The sequence below is a fragment of the Pelodiscus sinensis genome, chromosome 5 (assembly GCF_049634645.1).
Source record: "Pelodiscus sinensis isolate JC-2024 chromosome 5, ASM4963464v1, whole genome shotgun sequence".
Classification (NCBI taxonomy): Eukaryota; Metazoa; Chordata; order Testudines; family Trionychidae; genus Pelodiscus; species Pelodiscus sinensis.
The window spans coordinates 103,473,644-103,487,221 of record NC_134715.1 but is presented as its reverse complement, the minus strand read 5'-3'; the positions used below and the strand labels follow the sequence as shown (position 1 = coordinate 103,487,221).

General features: G+C 46.0%; 1 protein-coding gene across 4 annotated transcripts in view; it reads right to left on the bottom strand.

The window, feature by feature from the left end:
* Positions 1-13,578, bottom strand: part of ADGRA3 (adhesion G protein-coupled receptor A3) — a 141,716-nt gene that overhangs the window by 18,476 nt on the left and 109,662 nt on the right. For all 4 annotated transcript variants that reach the window (XM_014581111.2, XM_075930639.1, XM_075930638.1 and 1 more), the window contains 4 exons: positions 11,599-11,760; positions 11,124-11,327; positions 8,516-8,729; positions 4,764-4,972 (listed from right to left, as the gene is read on the bottom strand). In XM_014581111.2, coding sequence (XP_014436597.1) covers positions 4,764-4,972; positions 8,516-8,729; positions 11,124-11,327; positions 11,599-11,760 — 789 coding nt within the window. The remainder of the gene's footprint in view (positions 1-4,763; positions 4,973-8,515; positions 8,730-11,123; positions 11,328-11,598; positions 11,761-13,578) is intronic.

Sequence of the window (13,578 nt, the reverse complement as noted above, 5' to 3'; positions counted from 1 at the left end):
AGTGTTCTTTGGTTTGCCCACCTATTCTGCAAACAGGTCTTTCTTGTAGTATATTTGTGACAATTTAGGATTATATTGTGAACTTCCTCTAACCTGTAGGCTGCTGAGTATTCATTCCTGATGGAACCAGGCCTAGAGATGAAATCTGTGAATGTCTGGATGGAGAACTCAACTGCGATCCTGAGATCGCATGCCAGGCCATTGTGAAAGAGGAACTGAAGAAGCCACTGACAGTTGTAACAGGTAAGGGAACCAGGCCTGCCTGGACCATGAGGTTGCTATGATGAGGACTCTGGCCTTTTCCTGCTTTATTTTTTGTATGACCTTGCCAAGAAGGGGAATGGGAGGAAAAGCATATAGAAAATTGTGAGACCAGCTGATCATGGCATCCCCCATGTTGCTCCTTGCCCAGCCTTTACCTAGAACAATACTTGGGACATTTGGCATTGCGTACTGTGGCAAATAAGTCTATTTCCCCAAAGCCCCACCGCAGGGAGGTGGAATGTAGGGTCTGGGTATGCATCTCCCATTCATATTTCTGATGAAATATGCAGCCTAGATGGCCCGAGGTGATGTTTTGCTTGCCTGGGAGATATACTGCTGATATGGTGAGTTCATGATGAATACACCACTGCCACAGTGTTGCTGCCTCTTTCCAGAGGAGGTATGATCTTGCCCTGCCTTGGCGATTTGTGTAGAACATGCAGGTGGTATTGTCTGTGAGTATTCTCACTGACTTGCCCTGGATTAATGAGAAAGTAGTCACATGCTCTTCTCACTGAGCAGAGTTCCAGGATGTTGATGTGTAGGGTTGACTCTACTGGCATCCATCTTCCCTGGGCACTGTGCTCATTGGTGTGTGCTCTCCAGCCCTCTTATGAAGCATCTGTGGCTATGTTTATGGCTGGGGAGGGAGTGTGCTTGCTGAAATGGGACCTGAGCAGAGGTTGTCGACCTGTAACCACCATGGCGAGTGATTCTCTGACTCTCTTTGTGGGGCTCAGTATTTTTTTGCATAAGGTGCTTGTGAGGACAAAAGTATGTATGAAGTTGGATCTGGAGATACCTCATACATAGCCTGGCATGAGAAACCACGTATGTGGCTGCAGACATATGACTAAGAAGCTGAAAGCACTGTCTTGCCAACACTGTGGGGCTGTCTATAACAGTTCTCAGTAGAGCCGCCAGTACTTTGAACCTCTATAGTGGTAGTTGCGCCTGTGCATTTAAGCAATCCAATGCGGTCCCTATGAACCTCACTCCATCCCAGGAGCTGAAGTGTGATTTTTGTGTGTTTATTTGAAGTCACAGATTCTGAACAGTTGGATTGTTTTTGCAGTGGACTACGGCATCTTCTGTTTTGTACGTGCTACAATTAAACAATCATCCAGGTAAGGGAAGATTATTGTGCCTCCCTTTCTGAGATGTCCAGAAGAGGTCTCCAGCCCCCCAATTTTTTGGAGTGAAGTAGTATCTTGAGTAGAAACTCCTTCCCCTGTGATCTGTCAGTATGATCCCTATTGCCCCTATGCGGAGCAATCTGTTTATCTCCTGTTGTATCAGCAACTTACGAGAGGGGTCCATGAAGAGGGACGGGAAAGTGGGTTGAGTTTGATGAAAAGTGATGAAGGGTAATATGAGGCTTTTCTGTGTGACTTCTAAGACCCAACTGTCTGTTGTAACAGTGGCCCATGTGTGGTAATACGCCTGCAAACAAAACTGGTATTGAGCAGTTGTTGGAAATGATGTTGAATCCTTAACCAGATGTTCAAAAGATTTGCTGCCCATTGGTGGACTGGAACACAGTGGGTTGGTCTTGCTCCTGTCTGCACTTTTGTCGTCTCTTCCTCCTCTTTAGGTCATAGCTTCTTTGGGAGGAGTATGAGGACAATGCTCTGCCCCGAGGTTCAGTTTCTTTTTGGGATGGGGAACATATATCTCCAGGGTCTTTAATGTTACTCGTGAGTCCTTGAGCGAATGTAATGAGGCATCTGTGGTGGTGGTGAACAGCTTTTGACGTTCAAATGGCAGGTCCTCAATGGTGTTCTGTACCTCCCTAGGGAATCCAGAGAGGAGCAGCCAGGAGACACATCACATGACTACTGACGATCGTGAGGTGGTATCAGCTCTTTTTGATGTTGGTAAGAAAGAAGCTGGCGTTTGCCATAAGATTTTTGCTGGGTCCAGTATGGTCTTGTTGATTGGCAGGACTATTTTCAATGAAGGCGAGTCCTGTAGTATATCGGTCAGTTTGTGCTATGTCTCAGGAACCTCAACCAATGAAATGTCGAGTGTATTAGTCACTCTCTTGTATAAGTCTTGGAAAGACTTGAAGTCTTCCCCCACAGTTGGTGGAGGGGACATTATCATTTCATCAGGAGAAGATGATGAGATGTGTGAAGGAGGTAATGTGTCTTCTAAGTTGAGGTGCTGGTGTTTGAGCCTCCACAGTACTGAAAGGATCCCATCCGTGCCAAGGTTGTGGGAATGGAATAGGAGGGAGCCATGGAAAAGGTTGCCACATCTGGGGCTGAGCCCGCTGCTGCTATTGTATCTGCTCAGCTGGCTTTGCTGACGAATGTCATGGGGAGAATGTGATCTCCTCATCACTGTCACTGGAGAAGGGGCGGGGCCAAGCTTAATGGCGTGGTAAGCCTGCTTGATCCCTCCAGTGTTGGTGTGCTATTGTTACTGAATAAGGGTGTGCCTAGTACCAACGCTATTGCTAGATCTTGGTGGGTAGTCAAAGGCCTTGGTGGAGTGAATGTTGGTACCACCGGTGCAGAAGATTGAGGTTGCTGCATTAAAGAATCTGCCCATGCCCTAGATGTGGGTTGGTACTGGGGAGACTTTGGTACATTGGGGCAGTACCGACTTGCCCTGTACTGGTGGTTCCGGGCAGCCCTTGTCGACGCTGCACTGAAGTAGTTTGGGAACCGTTTTTGTCAGTACCAACAGCACAGTGGCTATCCTCTTTGGTTTGGGTGCTAAGACTGCAGGGAACGTGTCTTTGGCGGATGTTGCCCCTCGGGGTTTGTCCATACCAGACTTTCCTGGTATCTGTGCATCCCCAGCAGCTTGCCCCTTATATGATGGAGACTTACGTTGGGGAGATGATCCCTTCAGTGCCCTCTCTGTGAAGAGTGTTTTCTTTTGGCTGTTTTCTTGGGTAGAGCTTCCCTTGATGCGAAGGGTCCTTGATCCAAAGTCATCATGGGTGAGGTCCAGGCAAGAGAGGTTTGGGGCGCCAGTTCCAAGGCTGGTCTCTATCTTCTCCATGGTGGCAGCTCTTCGGCGAGTGACCCTGGCCCAGGCACCGGATACATGGGCATGCCCGTCTGATATGGGGATAGACATTCTTCATGTCAGGCACTGTTTAAATCCTGGTGAGCCTGGCATGCCTACCCTTTCCTAACAACTATAAATTATGAACAGTAGAAAACAAAGATTTTTTTTAATTAAAACTAACTATTCACTCAGGAGGGGAAAAACCATGAACAAGGATCTGACTAACAACAACTAACTCTACAAGTATCTAAGGTAGAACACAGAGTGCTGCCATGTTCCAACCAAACCGGAAGTGGTTAAGAATAAGCTGATGGATGACTGACAGCACACGTGTCAGCACGTTCGCTATGTGTGGGAGGTGCCGTGTCGGCACCCTGGGCGGGGGGATAGGGGGAGAAGGTTACTGCTGGTAAAAAGGTTCGATTCCAAATGCAGAAGTGCCAAGACACCTATAGTGGGGCGGCCACAGGGACACTTCAAAAAAAGAACATACTGTTCCACTTCACCTTTCCCCCATAAGGTAATAGCCTACGAGATGTACATTTAGGAAAAATTGCTAAGTTAGCAAGAGGGGGCCTTCTGGGAACAAACAATTACAAAAAGATAGCCTATTAAGAGGAACCTCCCTTAATTCACTGTTTCATTCCTGCCACTGTATTTTAGAATCAGTGTTACCATTCTCCAGGGCTCAATACATAAAAGACATCCAAATCAAATTATTTGTAGAGCTGTCTTTAACAAAATACTATTTTAGGACTTGTTTAGTAATTAAACACCATAAACTTTGTTCTTATATTCATTTAAGGAAATAGAATCAGGAAATATAATCATGAATACTAGATGAACAAGCATGGTGTAGAAACTGACAAAAATCTTATCTTCATAGACACTAAAATTAAACTGACAAGTGTAATTGTTGTCTATTATTTTCTCTGTTGCCTACTTCATTTGAGGCTGCTTTTGTTAGAACCTGAATCTAAAGTTCACAAAAATAGATTGGCAATTATTAGGTCATTAAAATGGACTTATATATCATAGTACCATACTGAAAGGTTTCATAAAGAAAGCCTATTGTATCTGATATATTTTATGGTAAATCAGTATTGTTAGTCAACCATTTTCAAGCAGACTTTATGCCAATGTCTAAATCAATGTTCCCTCTAATCTTTTCCATCCATGTGCAGAATAAATTTTATGTGCACTGAGACGTGTGAATGTGCACGTAGCTCTGGGTGCTCTGTGAATCAGCTGGGCAGCATCTGAATCGCTCCTGAATGGCCACACAAGTGCACAACTTACAGGGAACACTGATCTAAAACCAATACAAACAAGAATTGTTCCGAAGTTGGTTTGTGAGGGCATTCCTCAATCCCACAGTATTTTATTACACTAAATGCAAAACAATTACTTTTCTATATTTTTCCTGAAAATTTTGGATTCCTGATTAGACTAAAAAACTTTAATAAATATCATACCATCAAGACTGCATAGTTACTCAGGGAATAGCACTGAATGGTGGTAATGTTTTCATCAGAAGAGATAATGTGACATCCATCAGACTTCCATCCTCCCTGTCCATTGAGTAGATCAAAGTCCCACTGTGCTGCAACAGCATCTGCTCCATGTGCAATACGTCGCAATGTCACATTAATAGCAATGTGGTGACTGGCGAGGCTTAAACCATCTGTTTAAAAAAAAATTAAAAGTATGGAATTGATTTTATACAAAAATGTATAAATATTTAATTTTAAACACATTGCAAACAGAGATTAGACCTCCCTGAGACTTGATCATTCCCAAATGAGGAATTCTGCCAGACCAGGGAAAGAACGGTTACTTCAAGGAAGCATTGGTTCTCGACCCTCCTGAGCCTGTCATGCGAGAGGCCGTTAGCCCTCCCTCTCATCCCAGATCTAATTACGCAGGATTTTGGCAGGCCCCGCCATCCGGACCCGCGCCCCTCCTCTCCTTGGAGACCAGGAAGTACCAGGAATAGAAGCCCCACCCGAATAACCCGGGAGGGACTGGCGCAACGGCTGAAAGACTGCCTCCCAGAGAAGGAGTTCGTGAGAAGGGTCCCTGAAGAGGGATGAAGTAGTGGGATAAGGAAAGGTGGCTGAATGGAAGGGAATAACAGATCCCCTCCCCACCGTTCCCAGAACCCAGCGGTCCGACGTAATGAATTGCCAGGCCCTGTGAAAAGGAAATAGATGGTCCCAGAAGGGAAAAGGTGAGAGTGGTAGGCTGCCCACGAGCGCGCCCTCAGAACTCTTGGCGGGGCCCCGAGGACTTGCCAGGAGGTCTCTGGCTTTGATCCTGGGGTGGCTGGGGATGGCACCTGCTGTTTCTTCCGTTACCGTTCCCACTGTGTCGACGGGAGAAGTCAGGACTTGTATCTTGCTGGGAAGGCCAAGGACCATTCCTGCCCAAGATGGAGCACCTTTGGTAGCTGGGGTGTTCATGCCCAGGGACCTTAGCATTGCCTGTGTGTCCTTGAGACCATGTAGGCACTGGTCTGTCTGTTAGCAGAACAGAGGGGGCCCCCCTCAAAAGGAAGGTCCTGGATGGTACTCTGAAGCTCTGGGAGCATCCCAGACCCCTGTAGCCAAGAGGTGTGGTGTAGGACCAGGCCTGTGGCCATGGTGCGAGTGGCCTTGCTGACTGCACTGAGGGCTGCCTGAAGCGCCACCTGGAGATTGCCCTGCCTTCGTCCAAGAGGGTGCTAAATTCGGGTTGAGAGTCTCTGGGGAGCAGATCGGTGAACTTGTCCATAGAGGTCCAGGTGTTAAGGGCATAGCAAGACAGCGGGACCTGCTGGTTCGCTACGCAAAATTGGGAGGCCTCTGGATACGTAGGCCTTTCTGCCCAACAGGTCCGTCCTTTTGGTGTCCCTGTTCTTAGGGGTGGCACTCTGCTGGCCCTGCCATTCCCTTTGATTCACCACCTGAACAACCAGGGAGCCAGAAGGTGGGTGGGAAAACAGGTATTCGTTGCCCTCCTAGGGTACAAAATACCATTGCTTGTCCTTTTTGTCCATTAGGGGTATGGAAGCCAGGGTTTGCCAAAGGGCCTTTGACATCTTGGCCACTTTCTTGTTAATAGGGATCACCACTCTGGTAGGGGCGTGTCGACCATAGGACTGGAGTCCTCAGACACCCTCTCAGTTTGGACCCCAAAGCTTTGGGCCAGGCAGTGAAGGAGGTTCTGGTGCACCCTCGAGTCCATAGAGGGTATGTAGGGGAGGGTATCACTCAGGGCCTCATCTGGGGAGGACAATGAAGACCCCTTTTGGCCCTTCTCTGTGGGAGCTACAGTTTGCGACGGGGCTTGAGAGGTCATAGACAAAGGCGCTGCCGGTGGCTGTCTGTGTGTGACCTCACTCTCTGATGGTCACAGGGATACCTGGCCCGGTGGAAGCAACTGCCCCAATATGGGTGACCGAGCCAGTAGAGTTTACGATGGAGGAGCCCTTGACCCAAGGAAGACCTACTCCGGTTTAGAGGGGCCCGCACCTTGGTGGTAGGCCCAGGAGGTCCAAAAAGGGCACTGGTTAGGTGCCTGTGGAGGCCAGAACTGGTGCATCACCGGTATTGGAACTGGTTACACCTATTGCTGCTTCAGGTAATGAGCGGAGGTGCTACGGTGCCATGACTGGTGGTGGGAATAAGACTGGTGTCAAAATCGGTACCTGGATCTCCTCAACAATCAAGTGGACTCTGCCTCTGAGTCAGTTGAGTACTACGAGGCTGACTAGGGTGGAGTTGTCGCGGGCAACTCTGGTGGTCCTACTGCTGGGGCATGTCGGGCCACTGATTCCAGCTTGTCCTGGTGTTGAGGAAGAGAAGGAGGAGGCATGGCTGAGTCACCGTCCTGACCCCCTGTTGAGGGCTGGTGCTGAGGTCGGAGCGGAGGACAACTCAATCAAGTCCCTGGCCACCTCGAATGCCTCCGGAGTGTAGGGCTCCAGGAATTCCCCCAACGGGCTAGGGTCCCGATGCAGGGAGAGACGTTTGCCAGACCGAGATGATCCGGGCTCAGCGCTGGATGGTGCCATATGCCCCACTGGAGAGCACACACACCTTGGGGGTGACCCGCCCCTGCTTGACCTCTTTTCAAGCACAGGGGATTGCGACCGGTGCCAAGGTCTACGCAATGTCAGGGAGTAGCATGAATGTCCAGACACCTCCTGCACTGAGGCCAGTGCCAGGTCTGATGTTGGTACCGGCCGTAAGGCTGCTTCCATCAGATGATCTTGAGGTGCCACCTCCTTTCCACTTAGTGCGCAGTTTGAATGCCCTGTAAATTTTACAGACCTCAGACAGGTGGACCTCGCCCAAGCACTTGAGACAGGCCGAGTGCGGGTCGCCACAGGGCATAGGCCTCTGGCACTTCTTACAAGATTTAAAGCCTTGAGGCCTGGGCATGCCCTGCCACACGTGCTGGGTGCGTGGAGAAAGAGCCGCGGTGGACCTCAACGCCAGATAACACTTAACAATTAACTGATAACTGGAACAATAACAAAGAAACGTAACACTGAGTAACTACTAAGGAGCTTTCTGAGCAAGAGCAAAGGCACGTTCCAACGGCAGTCACGGGCAGTAAGAAGGAATTAACAGGGTGTAGGGCCAGCAGGGGTATATATTGGCTGGTATACAGGCGCCACTCCATAGGACTCCCCTGCTGGTCCAACGGGTACTGTTAGGGAAAAACTTCCAGTGACGTGTGCACTCTGTGCGCGCACACACCTACATGGAATGGACATGAGCAATGACTTGAAACAGATGATGATTTCTGGCCCCTCTGCCACTGGCCCCCAGCCCAGCTCTGCTTCTGGTCCAGCTGCTGGTCCTGCTGGCCCCACCAGCGGGTCTCCTGGTCCTGCCTTGGCAGACCCCGGCCCCACCAGAGCTCTCTGGCACTCTGGCCACTAGCCTCCTGCAGTAAGCCCAGCTGGGCTTCTGGCCTCTGCAGGGCTCCTGCCTCTAGCCCTCCTTCGGGAAGCTCTGGTTCAGAAACATCCATGGTCCTGCCAGACTTCAGATGTTGCCAGACCAGAGAGAGTCCTGGTTTTGAGAGGTTCAATCTGTACTAATTCTGGGTAATAGCCGATACTTAGAGATATGCTAATTGAAACATTAGCACATCTTTTGAATAGAATTTTAAGATAAGGCTTCTAAAGCTTTGATTTTGTCCCCCCAAAGATCAATAAAATGTAATAAAAACAAACCTATCTTGGTGAGAATAACTGGTGTTACTACTGTACGTCGTTTCCCGTTATCTGCCAGATTTGTTGAATTTCCTGTTGCTGGGAAAAGTTTTCCATTGCGAAATGCAATAAGTTGAAGTTTGAAGATGGATTCATTTGCTGGCCTGATTTCTCTTTTCTGCTTTTGTGTAAAAAGGGAGGGTGGAAGCTGAATAGAAGCCTCAACAATCGTGTTCTATAAACAAACAGATTTTTAAGTATTAATGTGTGAACAAACAGGGATTTGTTGGCCTTATTTAGCTACTCCTCTAATTCATCAGTGTTGGGCTTCCTTCCTGAAAACATATCTGTAGGAAACAAAATTTATACAAAGCTCAGGACTGTAAATTGTAATTTTTCTGACAGAAAAGTGCTTCCAATGATCCACCCAAATTTTATTGAACTAAAAACCTTAACATTCTTTAATCTGAAATTATTTGTTAATCAATTTTTAAGATGGTGGCACATTTTGGACAGGATTGTCTCACTGATAGCAAGCAAAGCTCAAATTGTTAATAACCAGTTTGTACAGTCATAGGCAGCAACTTCCTTTCTATCCAGAGATTGCTCTACCCCTTCCCCCCCCCCCAATCCCAGACTCCACCTCTGCTCCAGCCCATCCCCTCTCTGTACTGCCCCCTCCAAAAGTGCACCCCATTCACTCTCATCTTCCTCCCTTATAGTGTCTTCGGTATGCTGTTGAATAGCAGATCTGTGGCTGGTGGGAGGCGCTGGAAGGGGGAAGAATTGATAAGTGGATCCACAGGTGGAAAAAATGCACGGTGTGTGTGGGCGGGAGTGAAAAGGGGGGTGTAAAGCACAGCAGGAAGCAGGACTAGAGCAGGAAGACTGAGTTGTTTGGCAAGTGTAAAAGAGTGAGGGGAAGCTGGGGCAAAAAGCAGATAGGTGTAAGTGATAGTGGGTGAAGAGAAGGGTGCAACAGAAGGATCTTGAGAGTGGGAGAAGATGGTGGGGTAACAGGTAAAGGAAAGTTAGGAGTGGGGCATGTGGAAAGAGTTTGGGGCAGGGGCAGAAAGTAGGGTTTAACTGGTAAGAGGTGAGGGGCAGTTTGGGTAGGGAAAGAGGAAGGGCAGAAGTGGGCTGGGAGATTAGAACTGAGGGAAGAAAGCTCAGGTTGGTATAGCAGAAAATATTAGCACAAGAGCCAGACATGATACCCTTGCACCTTGCTCCATGTTGCCTCCCAGGACTGCTCATATTCATTGAGAGCCACCCCATAATTTTTCCCCTCATAATTCCAGCACTGGGCATTATCTGAAATTCTCTACACAAGTTATTTGTATAGTATATATCTGTAGTGAAGCTCCAATGTGTTAAGCAAAAATGGCAAATTTATAAGCTGCATTGGACTTTAATCACAAATGTATTTTCTATGGAGTCAGAGTTAAGTATTTCACTCTGTATATAAACAAGTGAATCTGTCAAATTTGTTTTCTAGTTTTTACTCCTTCAATATTTATCTAGTTATGTACATATCCTCAATCATCAAGATTTGAGACACACTTATTTAGATGTATGTAAAATATTCCCAGTTAACTCAATGTATAGCATGTATATAGGATACCAAATTAAATTAATTGAACATTAAAAAGAGGTTACCAGGTAATTCAATTTTCATGCTGCTGAATTACTTTGTGAATCCAATATCTTGTCTACACTACATGGTTTTGTTGACAAGTTAAAGTAACAAAGTAGCAGTGTGGACAATGTCAGTAGTTATGTCGACATAACTGGGCTCCCTCAGTATCCCGCAATTTCCACCCATGACAGGTCTGCTTACTGTTTTGAACCTGACTGCTTCACCGGCATGTGCTTTTCTCCTTTCAATGCTTTAGGAAGCTGTGACATTGCTCAGTGTGGAGAGCTCACAAAGCTGCTGGGGATTGGGCTCCCAATATTGAGGTGGCTGTGTGAGAATTCAGGGGGAATCACAGAACCATTAATGTGGAATCTACAGGCTGCTGTGTTGGAGGGGAGGTCGGAAGAGACTCTTGTGCAGTGCAGAGTCAGGGATTGCTGCTGCTGGGAGGGGAATGTCCCTCTCCCCTAGGTTTGGATGCTCAGACTACTGTCTGAACTTTAAGATATAGCATGCCAACACACTCTTCCCCAACACACACATTTGTTTCTCCCCCAATATGCTGCCCTTATCACAAAACTCTCCCCGATCTCCATATACCTCAACTGAAAAGTGGCTAACAATCTAGTAGGAAGTCTGTGAAATGATGAGATTGAGAAATCTGCATCATGTGATGTTGCACATGCTCCAGAACACATTACAAACCCTTCCAAAAGCACCCTGTGGCCACACTGCACTGTTCCCGGTGTCAATACAAGAGCATCCTAATGTGAATGCGTTCTGTTAACACAGAACGTAGTGTGGACACACAAGAGTGGTATAACTTTTGTCAACAGAACTCTGTTGAGTAGATATAGCTTAAGAGTATATATTTTTTAAATGTTGACACTTCACCATTAAGAATATTTTAACAATGGAAACAATTTAAGTTTGTATCCCAATCAATCACTAAGTAAATCATATAAATCAATACAGAAACAATAAGCCAACCTTTAGTGCCAAACTTGACAGTGTATTTGAAACATTGCACTTAAAGCTTAGTTGTTTATCTAAGTTTCCATCTGGATCTCTTCTTCCGTAGTCAGAAAGTCCTATACGGTCAGATGTAGCCACTTTCTGAAATACAGTGCATGTCATCCCAGTGAAGCCAGCTGCCTTTATTACGTATGCCTCCAGAGCAATATTTGGAGAGTACTATGTCAAGAAAAATCACATAGACATTAAATAATTTTGTTTTTGTGTCCAGAATCCTTTGAATATTATATCATATTAATTTTATACAAAGGCCAAAAAAGCATTCCATATCATGGTTAGAGTAATTAGGTTAGAATATTTTTTCCCCCTTTTAGGAATCCCAAATAATTTAGACAATGTCAAAACCTATTTAAAACAAATAATCTATGAAAATTCACTTTTCAAAATAAATAGAAATGTTTACTTTAAATGTATGGAACTTTATACTTACTGTTGAGTAAACTTGTGCCCCGTTTGCTAGTCGATACATAGCTATTCTCTGTAAACATTGTACAATTCTAGTGCAAGCTTTGGCTTCTCTCTGTGACATCCACAAAACACGTTCATCTGCTAGCATAATGTTACTTGCAATGTCCACCATCACATCACCAAGCTAGTATGGGAAAGAAATAAGAAAACACCAATTTAGTCATTCATCTTTTGGCACATCAATAAGAAGCATAAGAACCTTCTCAAGCCAGAGTTATTGGAAACCCAATACTACTGTCAGCATCATTAGAAAAAAATAAATACAAAAACAGTTGGTCCCACATCAACCATTATTTATGAAATATGAGTTACGGGTAGTGATCAACAGCTTGATATCAGGTTGGCAGTCGGTTTTTAGTAGAGTGCCCCAAGGATCTGTTCTAGGACCAGTTTTGTTCAACATCTTTATTAATGACCTGGAGGAGGGGACGGATTGCACCTTCAGCAAGTTCACAGATGATACTAAGCTAGGGGGAGAGGTAGATATGCTGGAGGACAGGGATACGGTCCAGAGTGACCTGGGCAGGTTAGAGGATTGGGCCAAAAGAAATCTGATGAGGTTCAACAAGGACAAATGTAGAGTCCTGCACTTGGGATGGAAGAATCCCAAGCATTGTTATAGGCTGGGGACTGAATGGCTAAGTAGCAGATCTGCAGAAAAGGACCTGGGGATTACAGTGGATGAGAAGTTGGCTATGAGTCAACAGTGTGCCCTTGTAGCCAGGGCTAACGGCATATTAGGGTGCATTAGGAGGAGCACTGCCAGCAGATCTAGAGAAGTGATTATTCCCCTTTATTTGGCTTTGGTGAGGCCACATCTGGAGTATTGTGTCTAGTTTGGGTCCCCCACTATAGAAAGGATATGGACACATTGGAGAGGGTCCAGCGGAGGGCAACCAAAATGATTAGGGGGCTGAAGCGCATGACCTATGAGGAGAGACTGAGGGATTTGGGTCTGTTTAGTCTGCAGAAGAGAAGAGTGGGGGCAGAGGAGAATTTGACTTCCTGAAGGGAGGTTCCAAAAATGACAGGGAAAGGCTCTTCACAGTAGTGACGGATGGCAGAACAAGGAGCAATGGTCTCAAGTTACAGTGGAAGAGGTCTAGGTTGTAGATTAGGAAAAACTATTTCACTAGGAGGGTGGTGAAACACTGGAATAGGTTACCTAGGGAGGTGGTGGAATCTCCATCCCTAGAGGTTTTTAAGTCTCCGCTTGACAAAGCCCTGGCTGAGCTGATTAGTTGGGATTAGTCCTGCCTTGGGCAGGACTTGACCTCCTGAGGTTTCTTCCAGCTCTATGATTCTATGAAGAGTTAGATATTTATTTCACTGTAGTATTACTGTTAAGGAGGTATATTTTGTTTTCCCCTTCTGTCAGATAAATGTAATACTTAATTCCAAACGCAAAACAGTATGCGACATTTAATAAGGACACCATCAACTTTAACTTTATTCAGTTAATTAAAAGTAGTTTTTGGAAGTACTCCTGATCCCAAGACAGTGTCAATACTGGTAGATTGCCACAATAACCCTTCCCTCTTCCAGAGCTCTGGAAATGTACTTTGAGCCCTGCACACAGTTCTGTGAAGTTAAGGAAATCTGTAAGATTTTACAGGGTCAGTGCCTTACTCAGAGGAAACAATGACACTGCCTGTACACAAAAGGTTGTAAGATAAACAAAACAAAAAGTGATCTCTTTCAGTCACTGCAATCTGGAATCACTTTTACAACAGCAGGTAGGAGGACAGCAGTGTGACTTTTTAAAACACTTTCAAACAATAACGTCCATATCCAGTAGGGATGTTAAGAGTTTAACTGACTGACCATTTGATCGATAGGATGATGCATATGGGTTAATGGTGTCCGTTAAACTCAGCTGGCTCCCAAGGAGGTGGCTTCACTTCAGCATGACAATGAAGCCTCCTCCCTAAGAACCAGGCAG